This window comes from Schistocerca gregaria, chromosome 6 (assembly GCF_023897955.1).
Source record: "Schistocerca gregaria isolate iqSchGreg1 chromosome 6, iqSchGreg1.2, whole genome shotgun sequence".
NCBI lineage: Eukaryota > Metazoa > Arthropoda > Insecta > Orthoptera > Acrididae > Schistocerca > Schistocerca gregaria.
Genome location: NC_064925.1, coordinates 275,577,322 through 275,589,460, shown reverse-complemented (window position 1 = coordinate 275,589,460; position 12,139 = coordinate 275,577,322). Strand labels below are relative to the sequence as shown.

Below are 12,139 nucleotides of genomic sequence, written 5' to 3'. Positions count from 1 at the left end.
GAAATGGGCATAATTTTGTATGTATACCTTGTTACCACAATACAGGAAATCCACAGCGTGTGGTAACAAGGTACATATCCAAAATTTTCCACCTTTTTCAGATGTGTAAATACTGTCTTTAAAAACTCAAATTTATATGTGAACTAGCAGGAAAACGCATTTTTTCTGTTTTATAGGAGTTAGCATAAAACCCACTGGCAATGCCATAACTGCAGTGAATCATGTCTGAGGAATAAAAAGAAAAATAAGGAATTTTTCCTGATGCATGTGCCTCTACATTAGGCATATTGTCTTAGAGATATTAAATAACTGAATCCATATTTCAACTTCAGTAGCTAGAATATATGTGATCAATATTGCATAGATTTTGTTCATTTATCCATCTTGTACAGAAGTTGAAGTACAAAATAAAAGTTCAGTTCGAAAAATTCATTAATGACATTACCTTTCTAGCTGAAAATAAGAAATTTCTTGAAATAATGAGCAAATAGCTATGAAAGCAGTCTGTATCATCAGCACAGAAAACTGTTAAATGTTGAAAATGGGAAGATTGTAGAAGACATTATTCTTAATTCATACAATGAAAAGAGCAAAAGCAAAGGAAACTCTGAAAATAGTATTTTAAAGTTCCTTTCAAGAAGGTAAATCTGCTTGTATTGACACTGATCTGTCATGAAGAAAGGAATATTCAAACATTGCAGGAAAGAAAGTTAGGCAAAGTGCGGTTGGAAGAATTAGTAATGCAGCATTACAAAAGAACATTAAGAAATCAACTAAATTTGAAACAAAAACGTTGATATGAGATAACTGAACATCTGTAATTGTGGTATTACCTTATTCAGTAGTGTAATGAACTGCAAAGTTTAGGGATGTCAAAGGAGGTAATGATTCTAATGTAAAGCTGGAAAAATCAATCAGGCAAATAACTATATTAAAGTAACTTTATTTTCTCTGCATTTTTTGCACAGATACCATGTAAAATATATATTTAAATTTGATTTTTTTTTGGGTAATTATACCTCTAGGAGCATATTTTTTTTAAATTTCTGTTTCAGATGTTTCTTGTGCAGAAGTGAACATCTGCGACATTCATGCATCATGTGTATATGAAGAAAATATCGGGAAGCATGTCTGCAAATGTGATCCAGGCTTCCAAGGAGATGGCACCTACTGTACTTCTGCAGGTCTGTTTCTGTTTCCTGTATCATCTTTTGAAGTTGTTGTGTCTGCCCCAAACACAATTTGTGTTTCTTTAAATTATTCCATGCAACAGTATTGTCTTATAATCTTAAACAGTTATGACCTGTAACACTATAAAAAGTAATGGTTTGAAAATAACATAAGATAAACATTTATCTAAAAGGCACAAGTCAATTTATGTTATATATATCCTGCTTCAGTTCCTTGTGATGCTCCAGTCATGGCTGCTACTAGAATTTCTTTAATGTGTATGGAAAATGATTTTCGAGGATAGTTTAGTAATGTCCACACCAGGGATTTTTTGACACTCACCATTTTATTCACAATTACAGTACAAAGATACAAGGTTGCTTTCTTTGTGTCCACTCTATTCCACAATCACTAGAAGACATGATACAGTTCCCTCTCCCTATCCTCAATTATTTCACAACAAATGACAATGATTTGCCACCAGAGATGAAAACTGCTCAAGTGAGTGCCTATCAATGATAAAGAAATAATTTATGAGTAGAAAATTAGGACAAAAATTATATCTAACGCATCAAAGCTAAATGGAATGTGTAATGCCCCAGGGGATGTGTGATGTATTACGGATTCAAAACATGACAGGAGCAGTGTAATAACTAGATATATCTTAAAAGGCTGGAGTTATATTGTTCAGATATTGATAACAGTGGACAGAGCAGCTGCTGCTCAGTCTGTGCTCCATTATCCTTTTCAGTGGTCCTGTAAATTTTCAAGGTGGTGGAACAGCACCTTTACATACACACACACACACCCACCCACACACACACACTCACTCAGATACACACACACACAAACACACACACACACACACACGCTGGTTGGTTAGTAGAAACAATCTGAAAAGCTTGTAATTGTGTTGCACGATAGGTTATGCTGAAAATAATTGTTAACTTGTTTCTAAGTTAATTAGCATTGAAGTGAGCCAATCAGCCACTGCTTGGAAAAATTGATGTGGCCTTCCAGATATGGTGTCACCAAGTGCGTTCTTCATTTGGTTTCATAAAACTGAAAAAGAGAGGGACAAAAAAGTTAGACATGGGATGGTAGTAAGAACTGAACCCGAGCCAACAGCTGAACAGTTTCCTGTACTATCATCTGTGCTATGAAAACAACTGGTGGGCCGCTTGGATTTGCACATGCAATGGCCTGATTGGCTAACTTCAATGCTAATAACTCAGAAATGGTGAGATGCACTGAATTCTTTTTTTCTTAACAATTATTTCTCAGCACAACCTATCCTGCAACATCCTTACAAGCTTTTTGGACTGTCTCTGACCACCCTGTATATAACTCAGTTGTAAAGTGGCAGATTACAACTCCAAAGGTCTGGTCAATCCTAGGATTTTTCCTATCGCTTATCACTTCTTTCACCAGTCTCAGGACTGAAGACCACAACATCAACATCACTTCTTTCATCTCTGGTACTGTTTGTTGATGTGAAAATGCCAAGTTGCACCATAGTTCGGAATCCACATTAAATTATATGTCTCCCTATAACTATATGGGTAAGTCAGTTCAAAGGTTGGAGGAAGGCAATGGCATACCACCTCCAACAGGGCCATGCCTAGTACTGTGGTGTTCAAAACAGTCTACAGTGTGATGAATACTTTTTTAATATCCATTACAAAAGGCTATGTGAAACAAAATAAATCCTAAATTCCAAAAATTTGAATATTATGTTGTAGCAATGAACAATACTGCTCAATATTGTTAGTCCCTCAGAATGGAATCCCCGGTATACACTTCTATGATTTGATTGCCAGTACAGTGGTAACATGAATGCCTGCTCACCAACTGCTGTTTCTCTGATAAAAATGCACAGTTACCCAATTTGCGAGCTGTTGCTGATACTAATTTATCAGACAGAAGTAAGGACATTTTTTTTCTTCCACTATGAGTTTATTTGAGGGTCTCCATGTCAAGCATAAACAAAACATTAAAATTTTCACACAGAGCAGATAAGAGAAAAACCATAGGTCTAATGGAAGAGACAAAGATCTAGGAACAGCTGACAAGGCAGCCAATACAAATGTTAAGTGAATAGACAGACTTACAATAATTTTAACAATTTTAGTTGTGTTTTGGATACTACGTGAATTAATTAACACTAGGGGCTGTTCTGATCATCGTAAAATTTGGCAGTGTATGCTGAGCAACATTGTGTTTCTGTGTAGGAGAGATTTTTGTGTTTTTACTAGTGACATAAATTGTTAGTTTTAATGCACTACTTCAGGGAAAACAATTGCATGAGACAATTAGAGAAGAGTCCTACTAAAATGGTTATATATTTTTACACACCAATAACAAATAAAAATGATTTTATTATTTTGTAGGGTGGTGCGAACATTGTAGTAGATGCTACAGTTTTACAGTATTTTAAACAAATTTAACATACACTTTTTCGTCAAATACAAGGACTGCTTTTTATTGCAGTGGTGAAGGATGGGGATGTTGTGCCACTTTTTGCTCTGCGTAGGGGTGAGTGTAGAGAGTGCTTTGAGCAATGACACACAAAACAATTTCAAAAATAACACCTTCAAGGCTCTGTGTAGCAGTAAGGAATAATTGATTATACCAGTAATTGTTGTAAGTAGTTTTAAAGACCATTATGAGATATTTTTGTTAATGATTAATGGCAAGTATGCAATGCTGTGATCACGTGGCTGTAACTTCCTGTTAATAATCTTCAAATCTTTGCAAATTGGTATATGAATACCATGTTTGGACAATACACATTTGCCATGTTTTTGTAACAAACATGTTTTTCTATGAGGTAACAAAACGACATGTTGCACTGTTAAATGAACTTGGAAGGACCATGAATATAGCTGCTAGTATTGTTTTTACTTATTTGATGTGTTGTGTAATGTGTGCTGAAAGCAGGTTGTGATGTGCAGGACCATGTATGTAAACATTCAACATGTGTGTCTGTAAGAACAAGTGTCTACCCCCACATAACATGAACCAGTTTTTATCTGAGACACGCCGTGAATGCTGTAAATCTGAAAACGGCCAAAGGCCAAAACTGGCCAGTTATACGAAATATATGCTTGGTGCAGTAAAGGCACTTTGTGTAATAAACCTGGCAACTTGTAGTGGTTTTTAAATAGTTTTTTTTTTTTTTTTTTTTTTTTAAGGAAGAAATAGAGTACCGGTACAAAGAATGTGTGTTATACTTTGCAGTCTGAACAACACTGATAAGGGTGAATCATCATAACCTAGCACTCTTACCGAGTGAGGTGGTGTGCAGTGTTTAGCACTCTAGACTCACATTCAGGAGGATGACAGTTCAATCCCGCATCCGGCCATCCTCATTTCGGTTTTCCGTGATTTCCCTAAATCGCTTGAGGCAAATTTTGGGATGGTTCCTTTGAAAGGGCATGGCCATTTTCCTCCTCCATCCCTCTCTGCTCCAATGAGACCACAGTTTGGTCTCCTCCCGCCCAAATCAATCCAGTCCAATCCTAGCACTCTTGCTGCTATTCTTGCTAAGCATAACAGTGTAATGTGACCTGCCCATTCTTTTTAATCTTCCCCAGCCTATCTTCCCCAACCTATCTCTCTTGACGTGGAAGAAGGAATCATTAGTTCTAAAAACAAGAAGGTATTCTTATATGTGGCTATAGGCATCACTGACATGTTGCTAACAGTTAATGTAATTGTAGAAACCTATGAAAAGCACTCTCTTATGCTTCAGTAATTGTCATTTTAATTTTTCCTATCTCTCATCAACACCATAAATCAAAAAATCTCTACAACAGAAATGATAAATCTTTCTTCTTGTCACTGCTGTGTAATTAATTATGACTTCTACAAAATTTTATAACACTAAAAGTGTTTTTTAAAGGTGACATTTCTGAGATAGTCTGTGATATTTATTTTTGTGTTATTGATCCAAAATTATCATATGTTTGTTTTAAGTCAATGGTTTCACACATTAAACAGGAATGTTAATTGAACTCACAGTGCTGTTCTTTTTTTTTACAGATGAATGTATAGCAGATGAGGACTGTGGTAATAATGCACAGTGCTTGTGGAGCGAGCAAGAAAACCGAAATGAATGCCAATGTAGTACTGGGTACGTTCGAACTGGCTCTTCTTGCCAGCCAAAACCAGGTAAATTAAATAGAGCATGGCTCATATTTACTAAAAGCATATGTGTAACTGAACTATTTTAACCCTTTGTTGCCTGACGGTACTTAAAAGTACCAGTAAGTTTTGACTCTCATTATTTTCTCGTGGTGCAGTTTCGTGATCTGAGAGCTTCTCAGTACGTAACAGTAACTCTGCTCTACTGTTTCATAGATGTTATTGTGCAATATATAGATCTCTTTGGCGGTCAGAGCTTGAAATTGTTTTTCGCGTGCCCCTGTGAAAACAGATTGTATGTGCTTGTTTCCATGATATTGCCTGAATTTGTGAGCAATTTATTGAAGCTTCCGTTGAGTTTTCCATTGTACGTACTTACCTTCTTTGTTTTTTTTATAACAGTTTGAAGCATTACGTTACGTTACGTTGAATGAGATAAAGTGGAAAATATAAGGCAGACTTATTAGTACCGTCAGGTTGTGCGAACACTTTATTGTAGCAACAATGCGTTACCTCTCACAAGTTGTTCTGTCCACTTTTCCTCACACAGAAATCCGTAAATACATTTGCCTGTGGAACAATTAGAACAAACAGGAAAGCTTTGCCAGGGAATTTACCTAAAGAAAATGTCTAAATCAAATCACAGAGAGTCATCTTTAGACCTAACAGTATTTCAATGGAAGGAAAATAAAGTAGTGTATTTTGCGTCAAACTTTCAAGGCACTGAACAGAGAGTAGTGACAATAAAACAGAAAGATGGAACTAGTATGACTATACTGTGTCCAGTTATTGTATATGAGTACAATAAAAACATGGGTGGTGTGGATCATGCAGACAGATTACGTTCAACTTATGGTCTTGACAAGCGATCAAAGAAATGGTGGCACCATCTCTTCTGGGGAGCAATAGAAATTGCTTTTGTCAATGCTTATGTCATTTTCAATTATCTACATGGGACACTGCCACTGCTGGAATCAGGCGTCCTGTAGCACTAGGGCTAATGAATGAACAGTAAGTGCCAAATCTCAAAAAGAGAATCTCTGGTAAACATGAAATAACTCTCACAAAGAGAAGGAAGGATAACTTTTACGTTCCGAAGGATGTACGTCTTGGCAATCGAGGAAACCATTTTGTTCAGTTGTAAAAGTGGACGATGCGAAATGTGTGCGAAAAATAAAATTCAGTCGAGACCACATTCACAATGTAGTACATGTAAAGTGTATTTGTGCTGCAATGAGAAAAAGAACTGTTTCCTACAGTTTCATGTGGTATCACTAAATATGTGATATGTATATACTGTCAAAAATGTATACCTAAGTTACTATGTATTGTAAAGTTGCTCTAGAATAAATTTATGCAAAATTTAAAAAAAATCAGATATATATTTCTGTTAATTAATTTTCTAATGTCTGACGGTACTTCTAAGTACCAGGAGAGAAAAAAGTTGTGAAAAATAAATTAAATTTTTCAAAAAATCCTACTGTCATTTGAGGCCACAATAGCATAAATTTTGTAAAGAAAATGTTAAAAAGTAAATTTTTTCTTATGTCAGGAAACAAAGGGTTAAAACTGGAAAAGGAGATATACCATCTATGGGGTACATATGAATTACTATGTGAGATAACTCAGAGGATTCTAAACAATAAATTAGTAAAATTAAATTTAAACAATGGAAACTCCAGATTGGAATATCAACAATATGAAGAAAAGGATTGATTGCTACTCACTATAAAGATGACACACTGAGTTCCAGACACAACATAAGGACTGTTACACATTAAGCTTTCAGCCAAAGCCTTCATCAGGAAAGAGAAACATACAAACATACATGTGTTCACACAAGCAAGCACACCTCACACATACATGATTGCTGTCTCTGGCTGTTTCCAGAACAGAAGTGAGTTGTGGTATTTATGAAACAATTTGTTATGCATTAGTTATAATTCCAATCTCATTTTACCATCATTTTTCTAAGACATTGTTTGATTTTCCTTACTAACTCATAAATAAAAAGCTACCTGAAATATGTGGTTGAAAAATCATATCTTGTTTCCAGTCCACAATTTTTTCAAAAGTTAATGTTTGAAGTGTTGTTTATCATAGAACAACATTTTGATTTTGTACAGAACTGCATGATAGAAGCAGTGGTGTACAGAAGTAATAATTATGACAGTTTATAGAGGAAAGTATGAAATTTATTCACTAACTCTTACAGTTGGCTCTGTTACGAAAAGAAAAGGAAATCAGGCTAGTTTTTAATGTCCCATTGATGATAAGGTCATTGGAGATGGAGCATAAGTTTTGAATAGGAAAGGCTGGGGAAGGAAATAATCAATGTCCATGGAACTACTTTGGTATTTGCCCTAAGCCATTTAGGTAAATTATCAAGGGTCAAAATCTAGATGGCCAGACAAGGGTTTGAACCACCGTCCTCCTGAATGTGAGTTCAGTGTCTTGCCATGGCACCACATGACTTGATGTGGCCTTAACTCTCCACATCTTATATTCAATAGAATCTGTTCTAAGCAGTGTAATCTCATTTTTAAACAAGGTATTATATTCAGACAACTTATAATTATGACATCGGATAAGATAAAAGAGCTTTCAAACATAAATTAAACTCATTATAACATTCTCATAGTATGATTTCTGTGTTAGTTTTTGGGTTATCATTACTCATTGTCCTGAACCATCAAAATTTCAAAATCACATATAGTGTTTACAAGTGTTCAGAATCAAAGTTCAATCAAATAAAGGTAGAAAAAAAGTTATATAGAAACAGTGTAAATAATTTAGGACACACGTTGCCCGTAACAGATGGGTACCACAGCTGGTGAATTGTGGCACACAATGAAGATGATGTGGACTAGGAGAGGGTGAGAGGGCAGAGGAAGGGAAAACTGTTGTGCAGAGGGTAGAGGGACAGTGATTCAGTAGAGTAATGGAGATTGAAGACAGGATAGTGAAGGTAAAAGGTATGTTGCAAGGATTATTCCTGTCTATGTATTCCAGAAAAGGTGGTGCTAAAGGGAAGGAGCCAGGTGGTGTGGGTTGTGTAGTAGCCATTGAAACTCAACATGTACTCACCAGCATTACAACATGTACTCACCAGTATGTTATGCCACTGGGTGGTCAACTTTGTTATTAGGCACAGATTGGCAGTGGCCATTCATTCTGGTTGACAGCTGGTTGTTGGTCATGCCCACACAAAATGCTTTGCGGAAGTTGCACCAGAGCTGTTATATGACATGGATGCTTTCTCAGGTTCCCTGCCCCTGACAGTATAGGAAATGTCTGTGACTGGAATGGAGTAGGATGTGCTTGGGTGGGTGAATTTGGCACATGTTGCACCTTAGTCTTTGACAGGAATATGAACCGTGTTGCAAAGGACTGTGAGTCGGAATGGCACAGGGGTGGATGAGGATTTTATTTAAGTTTGACAGGTGATGAAATACCACTTAAATAATGATGTACAATCAAAGCCCTGGAGAAGGATTTGGTTGGGTTGTTTCCTAAAGCTAGCAAAGTTTCCCTTGTTTTTTTATGTGCCTGTCCACAACTCAACAGTTCTGTGATTTGATGATGGGTCTCCTTTTCTTCTAAATTATTACATTCTGCCAGAACTGTGCTATATTTATATAGAACAAAATACTTTATCACTTTAGAAAATGCATTGTAACCATCAGCTGTTTTATTTAACCTATATATCATCTCCTGATTTCAGTCATAGACCATCATCACTGGATGCGAGATAAAACTGATCAGTTAAAAACGCATCCCATTTTCTTTTTAAGCTGATACAACATCAGGGTTACCACAGTGAAACCACCCAAACAACTATCATAACCTTTCCTGGAAATACTAACAATCATATCTTGCACTGCTTCAAGTCAAATAGGTAGTGTACAATAAAAGACTGAAACAAACATAACACTGGCCCATTCACATTTGTTTCATTCTTGTGTGGTTTCATTGTGACAACCTTGATGTCATATCAGCTTAAAAGAAAACTGGGATATGTTTTTAGATATTCTGTTTTACCTTACTTCCAGTGATAATTGTCTATTACAAAAACCAGTAGATGGTATATAGGTTAAATAAAACAGCTGATAGTTAAAATGCATATTGTAAAGTACTTGACAGCTGCAGGTTCTCACCTGATGAAAACTTAATACTACATCAATTGGTGGCAAAGATATTCATAACATTGCTAGTTCCTCATCATTAAGATTTATTCATTCTGTACCATAGTTGTAGCATCACATAGTTTAAGTTATTTGGTGCTTACACTTCAATATCATTGTAATATTAATTGTTCAATTATTGTCTCATCATGTTCTAATGTAGACCATTTGGTCTAGAACAAGGGGTTCATGAATAAGGATGGAGAGAACTCTGAGAAAGTCAAATAGCTGTGATGCATGTGCGAGGACACGTGCGTGCGCGCACGCGCGCGTGCACACACACACACACACACAAATATGTTAGAAATATCTGTTGTGTTGGTGGAAGATTGTGACTGTCACCATAGCAACTGGAATAGTCTAGCATGTCGTGTGACTTCTTGTAACAACAGTTAATGTGAGTATAAATTTTGAAATTAGTGATTTCTTCTGAGGAATTTTAAAGAAAATGTGGATAAATGTATGGAAAGATGACAAATACTGCAGATAATAGAAAACTTATCAAAGAGACTAACTGATGGTTAAAAAGAATAGAAAGAAAAACTAAATGCTGTGTTTAATGTTACTTTCTCCCTTGACTTGTCTCTCTCTTTGTCACCTTAACTTAATTTGATATGTGTACATTTTTGATTTCATATTGCTAATTTTTTGTGTGTTATTACATGAATCAAATTTTTAATTTTGTAGCTTGAGAATAACTATTATTCTATAAAGAAAATTATTTAGATATGTAACAGCCACAAGCTCTTGTAAATTATGCACAATATTCAGTTCTATCTCAAATAGAAGAAGAGTGTATTTACCAACTGCCAAAGTGACAGAGCTGATATTTTTCAAAGTTAAAAACACCTTCATTTTGATTTTAAATTGCCAGTTGTAATACCGTAAAAAAACTATAGAAATTCAATTTAATTGTGATCAAAATGAAAATACACTGACAGAAAAGTTGCAACATCAAAAAATAATTAATGTAGAGTAATAAAATTTTAGGAATATATTCATGTCTGTAACATTTTAAAGTGATTAACTTTGCAAGGTCACAGGTTAATGTAAGCACAAGATAAGCCATTGCAAATCATAAATGCCAGTGCATTGATAGCTGGTGTAACTGCTAGAATGTTGAATGCAAGCATGCAAACTTGCATGCATTGGGTTTAAAGGTGCCAGATTTCGGTTTGGGTTGGGATGGAGTTCCATGTCTGTTGCACTTGGTCAGTCAGTACAGGGATGATTAATGCTGTTTGTGGATGATGACATTGGAGATATCGTCTGATGATATCCCATATGTGCTCAACTGGAGACAGATCTACTGACTGAACAGGCCAAGGCAACATGTCAACACTGTGTAGAGCATGTGGGTTACAACAGCAATATGTGGACGAGTGCTATCCTGTTCAAAAACACCCCCTGGAGTGTTGTTCATGAATGGCAGCACAGCAGGTTGAATCACCAGATTGATGTATAATTTTGCAGTCAGAGTGCATGGGATAACAACAAGAGTGCTCCTGCTGTCATACAAAACTGCACCCCAGATGATAACTCCAGGTTTAGGTACATTGTGTGTATCACACAGAGCACAGAGACAGGTTGGCTGCAGGTCCTCAGATGGCCTCCTTCTAACCAACACATGGCCATCAAAGGTGAGACAGGGGGACTGATGACCTTAGCTGTTTAGTCCCCCCTTTCAACATCCCAACAACCACCAACAAAGGCGAGACAGAACCAGCTTTCATCAGAAAACCCAACAAACATCCACCCTGCCCTCCAACAAGCTCTTGCTTGACATCACTGAAGTCACAAATGGTGAAGGTTTGGGGTCACAGGAATGCATGCTACAAGGCATCTGTCTTGGAGCTGTCCTTGAAGTAACCAATTTGTAACAGTTCCTTGTGTTACTGTGGTGCCAACTGCTGCTCAAATTGCTTCTGCTGATTCTGTATGATGCAATAGAGCCATACATCGACCAAGATGGTCTGCCCTCTTTGTAGAGCCACGTGGCCATCTGGAGCCCAGTCTTCTTGTGACCATTCTTCTCGTGACCTGCTGACAGCAGTCATGTACAGTAGTTACATTTGTGCAAAGTCTTTCTGCAGTACCACTGAAAGTGCATCCAGCTTCTTGTAGCCCTCTGTTACATGACCTCATTCAAACTCAGTGAGGTGTTGATAATGGTGTCTTTGCCACCTTAAAGGCATTCTTGATGAACATCAGTTCACCACATCCAGTCTCAAAGGTAAAAAATACTCAAAACCATTTCAGTGTGTATTTAAACAAATCTGATTTGCATCCTCACCCTTAAGCGACTGATGTGAAATCTGAATAGCCATCACCTTTCAGATGCAGAAACATGACTACCAGTGTCATTTATGTCACACAACTCATTCTTGGTGTTGCAATTTTTTTCTGTCAGTGTGTATAATCAAAATTTTGAATTTCTCCACTGCATTATGTGCATAAAGCTGATAGATTAGTTACTGACTACAGCAGTATAACGTAACTGGGTACATAAAAAATCTACTCACCAGACATTGGCAGGAGAACACACATAGAAAGGCATTCAAGTTTCCAAGCTTTCAAAGCCAGTGGTTCCATCTGGAAGAAGGGTTGAGGAGGAAGGAAGAGAGGTGAAGGAAAAGCAC

The 12,139-nt window shown here is 36.5% G+C and overlaps 1 protein-coding gene across 2 annotated transcripts in view; it reads left to right on the top strand.

Moving 5' to 3' along the window:
* Positions 1-12,139, top strand: part of LOC126278030 (nidogen) — a 297,135-nt gene that overhangs the window by 236,821 nt on the left and 48,175 nt on the right. For both annotated transcript variants that reach the window (XM_049977764.1, XM_049977762.1), the window contains 2 exons: positions 1,056-1,184; positions 5,215-5,343. In XM_049977764.1, coding sequence (XP_049833721.1) covers positions 1,056-1,184; positions 5,215-5,343 — 258 coding nt within the window. The remainder of the gene's footprint in view (positions 1-1,055; positions 1,185-5,214; positions 5,344-12,139) is intronic.